At 39.5% G+C, this 12,124-nt stretch overlaps 1 protein-coding gene across 1 annotated transcript; it reads left to right on the forward strand.

The window, feature by feature from the left end:
* Positions 1 to 7: 7 nt before the first annotated feature.
* LOC131472855 (LON peptidase N-terminal domain and RING finger protein 3-like) lies at positions 8 to 12,124 on the forward strand. The gene is made up of 12 exons (XM_058650330.1): positions 8 to 882; positions 3,784 to 3,902; positions 4,005 to 4,127; positions 4,499 to 4,621; positions 4,734 to 4,956; positions 5,051 to 5,135; positions 5,692 to 5,806; positions 6,109 to 6,230; positions 6,625 to 6,783; positions 6,872 to 7,034; positions 7,176 to 7,325; positions 8,063 to 12,124. Exons 1-12 carry the CDS (start codon positions 156 to 158, stop codon positions 8,219 to 8,221), a joined length of 2,268 nt encoding a protein of 755 aa, XP_058506313.1. The 5' UTR covers positions 8 to 155; the 3' UTR covers positions 8,222 to 12,124.

A 12,124-nucleotide genomic window follows, 5' to 3' on the forward strand; every position in this document is an offset into this window, starting at 1 on the left:
TACGTTGCTCCATTGAGAGTATGAGTGGTCCACTTCCTGGACCGGAGCGTGAGCGAGCAGAGTGGTGGTCAGGACTTGTCGTGTCGTGGATGGATATTGACGGACATATATGCTCCTCACCACTGATGAAGAGGTGATAGTACTCGCTGACTGCCATGAGGACAGAGAGAGGAAGCATGCTGCAACTCGCCGCGGAGGCTTTCCGGTCCAAGAACTTCGACTTGGCGGCGGATATTTACGAGTGTCAGCTGGTGGGAGTCGGAGACCCGGGGAACCGACAGGAGCTGATGGTGAAGTGGGCTGACGCCCTCGCTCTTGGGGGTAAATTCCCCGAAGCTTTCGCGGTCTACCGGCAAGCCTCAGAGATAGAGAGTCTGACACCTGGTCAGCTGGAAAACCTCATAGATTTTTTATCGGGGAGTATCAGGAGGCAGGACGCGGGTGAAAGCCGGAGCTGTAGCCCGGGGAGAGGAGAGGAGGAGGCGGCGGCGGTGGCGACGGCGGCGGCGGCAGCAGCTACTGCAGCTACTGCTGTCGTTCGCCCCGCTGTCGGTGCCACAGGTTGCGGGCGTCCCGACTTCTCCTGCCCGATATGTCTGAGCTTTCTGTTCGAACCCGTGACTTTGCCGTGCGGACACTGCTTCTGTAAGAAGTGTCTGGAGCGAGAGAAGAAGGGGAAGATTTGTAAGCAGTGCGGGGACAGCAGCGTGTCCGCCGGGCTCCACAGTGAGTACCGGGTCAACGTGATCCTCAGCGGTCTGTTGACCAAGTGCTTCCCGAGCCTGCAGCAGGCAGGCCGGCTGAGGCGCGAGGGCAATGGGCTGTACGCTGAGAGGAAGATGGAAGCCGCGCTGGAGAAATACAACCAAGCCATAATGATGGGTGAGTTAGACATTATATATATATATGACTAACTTTATTTACTGAATGACGCTGCTGCGATAAAATGTGTGACTGAGTCATGTTTTTGCCACTTCCCTTTACAGTCTTTGCTTTATATGTATAAAAACAGAACTCCTGAAACATTATAAATAAATAAATAATGATGACACAGATTTTGTATTTAGTTTCACTTCGTGGGCGTGTTGTGGGTTATAGTAGTTAGTAAAAGTGTGCACAGACTCCGCTCCTCCTCCTCCTCTCACAACCATGTGGCCGTGTGTTGGATAACGTTAGTTATGTATGCTGCTGGGCCAAACATTGCGTAAGCACGTAACCTGGCCCTCCTCCTCCTCCTCCTCCTCCTCCATTGTGTAACGTTAAAACCATGATGCAGGCAAATGTAGGTCAAGGTTATATTAGGTCACAGTGGGGTTTGGTCTTGAGGCAGGTGAGCTGTGGCCTCCACGCTGAGATTTCCCTGCACATGTAATGCAAAAAAAAAAAAAATCAAAGTCGCAACAAATGCAGAATCAAAATCCAAAGACACTGCTGTCAACCGATTGCTTTTAATTTCTGACCAAAAAAGTATAAAATAATTGAATTTTTCTTTTATAAAGATTGACCAAATCATTTAATAGATACTTGTCTCAGCACTGGCTGATTTTCTTCTCAGAAAGTTGAATTTTTTTACCTATATGTTAGCTATTTTAGTTTGTACAATGTTCTGTTTTGTGTGCTAAAATATTAGCGCACTGCGCATTAAAATGATAAACTAAGTGATTCAGAGGCTTAATATTACGTGTTATTATTGTTGTATTTTATCGTATAAAGGTATCATATATTGCCCATCACTTGCCTTGATCTCTAAAGATTGGCATTGACCATCAAATAAACTCAATATGGGTCATCCTCTTACTATTTTTTCTATCAGTTGGGTTCAGTTTAACAAAGATGTGGTTTGTGGATTGTGGTTCAGTTCATGGACTTTTGAAATGGAGCGTTTTCTTTGGTGGAGCTCAGTCCCTTTATGTGCTGGTTATGCAAGTTTACAGCTAATTACTTCACCAGCTGCAAAATCCTCAGCCAAGTGCAGCAAAGTTACACTGGTTGAAACAGACAATGGATTCGAAGCCACAGTTTGAAGTGTGTAGTATCAATCAAATCATTGTCTCTGTACTGGACTAATTTTTCACCCAGCTGCTGCAGAAGTCAGCAACTTGCTGTTGCTCTGTGATGGTCGCTCCCACAGTGATAGATAATGACCGCGCACGTCTGAGTCTGTGCTATGATGTTATGCAAAGTGATTCTGCAATTTTTAGCAAAGGTGTGTTGTACTGAGCAAACACTGACATAACTGTCTTTTGCGCTGACTTTTAAATGTGTCTGTTGTTAATATTTATCTCTGGTCTTTGGAGGAGACAGTGGAGGACACATTAACACCCTCACATTTATTTTTGTTGGTTATTAAGTTTGAAAGAATATGTACAAATGAGAATCTGTTGTGCACATACAACAATTAAAAATAACACATGCAAGTGTGTCAGTGCACATGTACATGTATTTTCTTTTTATGAATACATTAATGCACATGGGAAAGTCTTTGCATCAAGTTTTTAAATCCAAAATTATAATAGTAAAGAAAAAAATATATATATATATGTGTATATATATATATGTGTATATATGTGTGTGTATATATATATATATATATATATACATACATACATACACATATATATATATATATATATATATATATATATATATATATATATATATATATATATATATATGTGTAAGTGTGTAGGTTTCAGTGTGTGTGTGTGTGCTATTCATTCAGAAAATGTATTCATAAAAATCTTTCCTCGCCCTTTTCAAAAATCACAGGAATGTCCTCTTAGGGTTAAGTCTAGTTTAGTTTGCAGGAAATCGATACATGTCGCTGTGCTCAGAGTAATAATTATCATGGATGTTGCGATGTTTAAAGTTCATATCATGCTAAACAATAGTCCTTCAGTCCTTATCTCCTGTGACACTGCATAAATATAAACTCTTTTCACAGTCCTGTAATTTATTTCATCTCCTCTTTTATTTTCTCATCTGTGGTATTTGTGTTTTTTTTTTTTGTTCACTGAATGATCAGTGTGTCTTTACAAAAGCCAGAAAAAAATGTGTCCCTCCCATTCCCTTATGGCTAACTGCGATGTTTGCATAAGAGTTATGAAACCTGGAATGTGGGTGACCTTGATAATGCTGCATGCTTTTGTAAGGCAGCTCTTTTCTTATAACACATCTTATATTGTGGAATGTGGTCCACTTTAAATGCCATATGTCATATAACTTGAAAGCTTATATCCCCAGTTATATATTTATTTTGCGTAATGACTGATGGTTTCAGTCTTGTTTTCTATCTGTTATGTCTAAGCTGTAAGAACCTGATTTTGTGATTGTAATTTTTGAGGCTTTACAGAGATGAATATGTTCTCAGTGGACCTTTTAATAAGGACATAATCAGTGTTGTCAGTGTTCAGCTAATTCTCAGCTCTAATATTCATTTTGTTGTGCATTAAATTTGAATCCCACGCCTGTTCTCTTTTCATTGGTCAAGCTTGTTTGAAGTGTTGTTCATTGAATGAGGTCTCCATTTACCTCATTTTATTAGGCAATTGCTCAATTCACTGTTATTATGGCTTCCAATGGAAAGCTACTTGAGATATTTTTCAGTTTTGCTGAGAGAGTTCACATATGTGTGTCTTTGCACAAGGTTTTACAAACTACTAATTACACTACACTATTAGTGTGTTGGTGACAGAATTACACGCTGGAGCTTTAAAGTATTGATTCATTAAACCTTCCCCATACCCACTGATACTAACTGCCACATTAATGTTTCCTCTTCAGCACCAATGGACCACATCCTCTTCAGTAATCGCTCCCAGATCCACTTAAGTCTAAAACACTATGAGAAGGCTCTGAGAGACGCAGAGATGGCCTGCAGACTAAAGCCTCTCTGGTCTAAGGTATGGCAGAACAATCTGATACAGATATGTGCAAAGCAGCGTATGTCACTAAAATGCCAGAACCCTTGTTTGAGAAGTATTATGTCTTTCTCCTGTTTTCAGGGTCACATACGTAAGGCCCAGGCGCTGGTGTCGCTGGGCAGAGCAGAGGAAGCCTTGAGAGAGTACCTGGTCTGTTTGTCCATGGAGCCTGACTGTAGACTGGCTAAGGCCGAGTCTTACAAGGTAAATACAACATTAGTGAGAAGCAATAAAAGACATGCAATAAAAGTGCATGTCTTTTATTTATGCCACACCCCTTACCATACTGCATGGTAAAAGGTGGGATTTCTACTTTACTACACCTCAACCTTTTAAAATGAGTGTCACTCCCTGTGTGTGCATTAAATTGAATTATATTATATTGAATTGGGTGAAAGCAGATGTGCATGTGTGTTTCCATCAACTGCCCTGCTATAAAGCCAATACTGGGAGTTAGAGACTTCCTTGTTTTCTAAGAAAACATGTCAGGTTTCTTTGTTAGTTGCTACATGATTTATTCAAATATTTATCAGCCATCTCTTGTAACACATTTTTTTTTTGTTGTCTCCTCTCAGCTCCTCAGTCATCTCCTGGCTCCAGTCATGGATCAGGTCCCTGAGCACATCTTAGACTTCTCCAACATACTGTCTTCCAGAGCACACATCAAAAACAGCATCCCTTCCAGTGCTCCCTTCCAGGTGAGAGATGCTCCTCACCTATTGTCGTCAGCTCAGTCAAAGCGTGAAGCAAGAAATCAGGGTGATGACATGAGGTTTCATCATTCAACCTCTTTTATCTTTTTTCTTTCAGACTCTTAATCCTAACATATTGCCGTCCGAGTCCAGGCGAACCTCCAGTCCTTCTGCACAAGAGATGTCAGATTGCAGCAAGGATAAAGGTCTGGGAAAACCTGACACCTGGAGGTCCATTCACAGTTTTATGCTCAAGCGCAAACGAAGGAACTCGGAGGAGGACGAGAAGGTGGACGGGCAGCGACGGGGGAGGGGCGATGAACACAAGAGATTCAGATCTGGTGAGTTTCGGAGTCAGTGCACAAACATGCATGCACACACCCTCCATGGGCAGCATTTGAGTTTTATTTATTGTGTGATCATCTTTTCATCCAGAGTCCACGGCTGAGACTGATTCACTGGGTTCTGAGATCGCTTCTGTCTTGGACCCGACAGATCTGGAATGTTCCCTTTGTATGAGGTGTGTACTTTCAGAACCAAAACTGTATCTGCAGTCACACTACGAATAAATCAATAAGCATTTATTTAACATGTGCTTAGTCACAAGTCATGGCTACATTGCCTGTATGACATTAAGTCATAGACTGTAGTTTTTAGGACATAAATATATTATAGGTAAATAAAAAAAGACTTTGTTTTGGTTAGTAACTAATGTGGGACCTAAGGTAACGAAGGTCTCACTGCTTTCAACTATATATGGAAATGTCCTCAACAGTTTTCATGTGACCATCTTTTGCAGGTGGGATTGTAACCAGTGTTTCTGTCCAAAGATGGAATTTGGCTCTGGAAAAAGCAAAGACCTTGAAATTAGATTTATTTTGCTTGCTTTTGTCTGCCCTGATTATAGATTTATGATATACATCTTCCAATATGACTGCAAGTTTGTGGAGAAAATGTTTAGATAAAGTGAAATGTCACAATGCACGGCATTTGGTTAGGTTTATAAGTGGCAGTGTTGTATGCATCTTTCACTCTTTCACCATATAAAAGTGTGTGTTTGTGTGTTTCGCCCTCAGACTGTTCTATGAGCCAGTGACGACGCCATGCGGTCACACCTTCTGTCTTCGGTGTTTGGAGCGGTGTCTGGACCATAACCCAAAGTGTCCTCTCTGTAAAGAACAGCTGTCTGAGGTACATGGTGCAAAACCTCGCGTCAGTGTTGTAACAGACATAATTTAAAGTTGCCTAAACTCAGGAAAAATAACAGGGCTCCCTTTCCACCCAAATTAAATCTGTCCATTCCTTAATGTGTGGAACATTTTTATTTAAGGTCAAATTATGCAAAGTAGTGATACTGTCTTACATTTTTGTCAAACTGCTTTCTTGGTTGCTTAATGAAGCCCTAAAAGGGTTTTATGTGGAAACTGTTATAGCTGAACTTTGTATCTCTATGTTTCTGCTATTATTAACGTAAATCTCTCTCTTCTCTCCAGTACCTGGTCCAGAGACAGTACTCTAAGACCCTATTAGTGGAGAATCTGATATCCAAGTATCTTCCCTCTGAGCTCATGGAGAGACAGAAGGTCCACCAGGAGGAAATGGCTGAGTTCTCCAAGTGAGTTTATGTCTCTCATCAAATCTTTTTCACTCCTAGGTGATAACATGTCTCTGACGTAACACCCCGTCAATGTCTTTTTCTGTAGTTTGACCCACTTAGAGCAGATAACACGCATGTCTGACCCACTTAACCCAGATAACAACAGGCATCAAGTACCACTTTCCTGGAAGCCAGTGCACACTATTGCCTCTAATAAATACCTGCTTCAAAACTGGAGCACATCTGAGTCACTTTTACAATTAGCAGTGTCTTTTTTTGACATTGGTCACTAGCGATCAATGTGGAATTTACTCAGCTGCCGGGTGTTAAAATTTTCATTTTCTTTTTTACTGTAATTCTGCTGTTAACTGCAACAAACTTAATCTTTTGTTGTCCCTCTTTCCCTTTCAAGTCTGAACAAGAATGTGCCTATATTCGTGTGCACCATGGCCTTCCCCACTGTGCCCTGTCCCCTCCATATCTTCGAGCCATGCTACAGACTGATGATTCGCCGATGCATGGAGACGGGAACCAACTGCTTCGGCATGTGTCTAGCAGACAACCTGAAGGGGTCAGTGTTAGGATAGACACTGCACACGTTTAATAATGTGTTAAGCGTTTATATCCAGGAAGTGTAATGTTGGGCCTCCTGTCTCTAGGTTTGCAGACTACGGCTGCCTGTTGGAGATCTGTGATGTCAAGTTCTTCTCTGATGGTCGTTCAGTGGTGGACACCATTGGCAGACGGAGATTCAAAATCATCAAGCACAGAGAGAAGGATGGATACAATACAGCTGATATAGAGTACCTGGAGGACACCAAGGTATGAAGGGGTGGAGAGTGTGGGTGGAGTGTGGCTGACGCAGATAAATATTAAGAAATTGGAGAAGAACGGTTGTGTGGGTTAAAAGAATCACCCATTTTCTGTCACTTAACTCAAAAGTGTCTTTGTATGTGTCTGTAGGTGGAAGGTGAAGAAGAGCGTGAGCTGCAGTCTCTGCATGATTCAGTATATGACCAGGCCCTGGTCTGGGTCAACTCCCTGAGGGATGAGCAGAAGGCACGCATCGAAGGACACTTTGGACCCATGCCTGAGAAAGACTCCGAACTGCAGGTACAACACGCACACACATGCAAACAAATAAAAATAGGAAACACCTAGATACTACCTGTCTGACAATATCACAGCACAAGTATCTATCCATCCAAAATGACACCAGTTTGTTTTTCATTTTCTTCCTGTGTCTTAAAAAAGGTTCACAATCACTATGTCCCTCACTCACATTTTGGTCACATGACCTTTGGTAGCGTAAATCTGTCATTAAAGCCTGTGCTTGATGAACCATTCATGTGATATGTTGGGTTCTTGGATTGTATCAGATTTGTATTTTCTTAAGCCGATATCAGATACAAGGATTTATACTAATTTTACACTTAAAGTGATTCAGAATATCCTACAAACAAACACCTAATACCTGTAAAGCTATTTCCACTTATTAGCTTATTAACTTCCTTTGATCTGTATGCAGGTTACTGCGGCAATCATGGAGTAGCTAAAAGTATGTTTGCAGCAACAGGCTCTATTTTTCCAGCTTTTTTTCCGGCCAATCTGTCCAGATAACAAAGCCAGTCATTGCGCCACCTACTGGCAACAAGCATTGTTTCATTTACATGAAGCTTTCAGGGTGTGGCCTAGATTTGCTATACCCTGACATAACAAATTAATGTTGACCTCTCTCTAGGGCCTTTGCAGTCACTCAGCCCCTGACATGCATGAGGGGGGGTGTGACAGTTAAGTTTTGTCTTAAAAACCTTATTACACAGTGTCCTCCTTTCTTGGTCTCCTCTCAGGCATCTCCGAACGGTCCATCATGGTGTTGGTGGTTACTAGCTGTTCTTCCATTAGAGGGCCGAGCTCAGCTGCCATTCCTGGCCCTCACCTCTCTGAAAGATCGTCTCAGCGGTATGCGCAAGGTGCTGCTCTTCATCACCCAGAGCAGACATCGGTGACGAGCTCTGTCAAAGTATTCACCCACCTGTCAAATGCAGTAACCACCTTCCCTGCATAAACCCTGCCCCAAAGCAGCGGTGGACCTGCTGCTCCTCCTTTTTGATGCACAAAAAACTGACAGTTCATTTTGTTGCATCTTCCCCATTTTGAAACCATTCATTTCATAAATCGCTGGATTTCAGCTGCACCTCGGCAGCGAGATGAAATGCATCTTAGTAAACAGACTTCTTCCTTTCATAATGTTGTCAACGCATCTCACTGAAAAGTAACCACGTTAAGCTACAGTCAGACAGGAGGGAAAACGGGGTTGCAGAATCGTCACCTTCCATTGTAACATTTGATGTCATTTGATCATCGATCATTTGTCGATGTCAGTGCTAATGTACACGAGCTGGGTGTACTTTTTTGTTTTAACACCTCAATGTAAACAGCAACAAGCTGTTGTGCTGAAATGTCTTCATCTGTCTCTGCTCCAGTGTTGCCTTTCTGGCCTTTCACCATTTTTGTAGTTCTCTGCTCTTCCTCTTGCATACATGTGCGTGTGTGCAATGACACAGCAAAAACCATCTACTTCCTTGCAGTGCAGCTGCCTGTCTCATCACAGCTTTAAAGCCTAGATGAGGAAAGTTCAGAATCAAATCTATTGTAATGGACAACTGACATTATTTTCGCAAATTAATGTCCCCCATCCTGTATATCGTAATATATACATCAAATTTTTGCAAGAGACCAAACTTATGATTTGTCTTTAAATGCACTCACATGTTCGTGATTAACATAAATACTGTTAAGTTATGATTTAATGCAGTAATTTAAACTTATATTTGGGAGTGAAATTGGATATAGACACAGATTCACAGATAATCTTGACTATATATACCATAAATATGTTTCTCACGCTCAATTTCTGTCTCATCAAGCTGACTATCAATGGACTGCACTTTTACATTAGTGTGTTTCAAGGCTTTTGTTATTGTTTTATTCAATCATTAATTTTTTACCATTATTTATATTTATCATTATTTATGCATGCAGTGATATTGTTTACATTTTACAGAGAGGGATGCTGTACTTTGCAAAATATCATTTGACTCCAAACATTAGCAACACTTTACCTGCTAACATGGAGCTAACATGGCTGCCATTGAACATTGCAGGGAACCTGAGGGCATAGTCCCTCCCAGACCCACCACCGTTAAGATCACTGATGACCTAGATCTCTGTAGCATATTTATGGGTCTGTCATAATCCAAGCGATACAGTAGTACTTTGATTTTACACATTTGGATTCCCTCATTGTCAGCAGCCTCTCTGTTGCCTGTATATTTAAACTCCTAATGCCACAAGAAGTCCCCCTGAGTATTTATTGTGACTTATTTTGCACTTCCATTCAAAGTAAGGGAAATAAATGGCACAAATAAGAGATTTGTATGTATTTCCACCATGACAGGATCGTACTACATTATTTGGATTACCACAGGATAAAGTTAAATCACCTGCCAGTTAAATTAATCTCTAAGTCTATGCCATTTTGCATTTTGAACATGACTGCTTAAGATCTATGTTCATTTGACTGTGACTGATGCTGTTCATTTAGTAAACGATAGTAGTGCCTTCTATACAGAGAAATGCTGTGGAACTATTATTATGTATATACAAACGTGGTAAATTGTACCCGTGTGAATGGAACATTTTGCATTGAAAATATTGTTTCAACGGGAAGGGGAAAAAGAAATCAAAAATGGAACAAAAAGAGCTCTTTTTTGAAAGATATTCCTTTAAAACATAGTTTTGAGGGGAGAAAATATGTTTTAAATACTGAGGCCTTGCTGCTGTGCACAACTGTTTTTACATTGCTCCTCTCTGGAGAATGTTGAGCTTTGTCTTTATGTTATATACATGTGTTTGATTTAATGTTTCCATGTCAATCAGGTTCTTTGTACTTCATAACTATTATAATGTATAAAACTTTCAAGTATATGGGGTGTTATGTCAAATTATCTACATTTATAATTGTCTTTTGAAAGGGCCAAAGCCATGTTATGCATAAAGATGTAACACTGATACAAGTTTAATAACATATTTTTTTATATATTTTTCCCAGTGTTATTTGTTGACATAGAATATGGCATTATTTCAGTAGTTTTTTTCTTTTGGTTTGTTTTTTACAATTACAAACAGCAATACTGAATAAAGTACTATTGTATGATTTAATGAGCCACAAAATGTTTTTTGAAGAGGCATTTTTAGTAAAACCACTATGTGAATGTTAATGATACACATTTCATTTCCTGTTGCTAATAATGATGACTAATGTTGCATTAGTCTTAGTCAACTAATCGGACTGTACAGGAAAGGGAAAAGCCAAATGTGATCACACGTTAAGCATAAAAAACATATCACAAATAATATTTTTTTTCACAAAAAAAATCTGAATTGTCCCCAAAAATAGTTATTTGTTAAAATAATAATGATAACAACTCTAAGAGCTGCACTATCAAATTGGAAATTAGTTTATAGGTATGTAATGATTAACTAAATTACTTTTTACTTTATTTTTTGATATTTTCTTTTGTTAAAGTTTCATTGAAAATGGTGGTAGCCACATTCTTGTTAGGCTAGAATTTTGTAAGCTAATAAGCTAATTAGCTTGATAAATAACCCCCACAAAACCAATTTTGTCCAAACATTTGATTGAACAAACAACACTATGTTCAATTATTTAGAGTTTTAGAGGTGAAACACATGAAAGTTATACCAGTTTAACCTAAATGTACTGCATACTACAGCTTCCTTGTTAGCATACAGACCTCATGATATCCAGATAGCGCTTCACAAATAAAATGAATAAGTGTAGAAGACTATGTTTAAACAATTCTTCTAGACTGCATGTATGGGCTCACACATAAAATATGCTTAATGTAATATATGTTTGTAGTCATTCATTCATTCGACCCACATTAGCAGCAATGCAGCAACTTTGAATGTGACAATTTTTTCTACTATATCCATAGCCTTAATTAAGGACTGTCTTAGAGGAAACATATGTGTTGGCAAACAGCACAGGTTATAAGTGGAAGTTGGAATATAAATACATTGGCATGAGTCTTGGTGTCATCTTCTTCTTAAAGAGACATATGGCAAGCGGTTTTAACATAGAATTGGCAGACGGGATATTCACTAGTAATTCTTACTAGTCTTACTCATCCCATTGACCTCACAGACATCCGTAATTAGTTTTCAACTACTTTTCTAGTCAGTAATTCAAGTTCAAGATATTATCCTCAATTGAAGGTATCTACGTTGTCATTTTCATTGCTATTTTTTTAAAGACGTTCTACCTCTGGTACCATCCTTGAGCACAAGCAGATTAGAGCATCGTGTTTTAAAAGTGAAATGTTGTACAGCGATAAAGCCTGTGCTAAAATGCACCATTGTTAACACCTCATGTATCATATGTATGTAACATACAGTATATGAAAGTTTATGTCACTTTATTTGTGATAAGTTTGATTCTTATCCAAAATACTTCAATTATTTGAGTGTCTGATTTATCATCAGTGATAACTTGAACAGCCTTTTGGAAACAAAGTCACTTTTTTAGGCTTTCATTGAAGTGAGGTTAAAAAAACCCTGGCTACTGCTTCTCTTACATAACACGCTTGCTTTGTCAAATATTTGGCTTGTAAATCCTTCAGAAATAAAAACCGAGCACTTCTAACATACTCAAATATTCTCTCTGACCTAAGTTACTAGTATTGTTCACCGGTTGACTCTCCATGGCCTCTAAATATGTCGAGTTGATTTTGCACAAGATAAATATGTGTCTTGAATTGTTCAGATGTTTTCTGTACAGTGTGAAGCTACAGTGTGTGAATAAACCAAAAGGTTTGGGTATGTGA

This window comes from Solea solea, chromosome 14, assembly GCF_958295425.1.
Source record: "Solea solea chromosome 14, fSolSol10.1, whole genome shotgun sequence".
Classification (NCBI taxonomy): Eukaryota; Metazoa; Chordata; class Actinopteri; order Pleuronectiformes; family Soleidae; genus Solea; species Solea solea.

Excerpts from the sequence above, each read along its gene's own strand:
- LOC131472855 (XM_058650330.1), top strand. The coding sequence starts at position 156 with ATGAGGACAGAGAGAGGAAGCATGCTGCAACTCGCCGCGGAGGCTTTC. Across the intron at positions 5,136-5,691 it reads GAATGTTCCCTTTGTATGAG|ACTGTTCTATGAGCCAGTGA; the intron begins GTGTGTACTTTC and ends TTTCGCCCTCAG. Across the intron at positions 5,807-6,108 it reads GTAAAGAACAGCTGTCTGAG|TACCTGGTCCAGAGACAGTA; the intron begins GTACATGGTGCA and ends TCTTCTCTCCAG.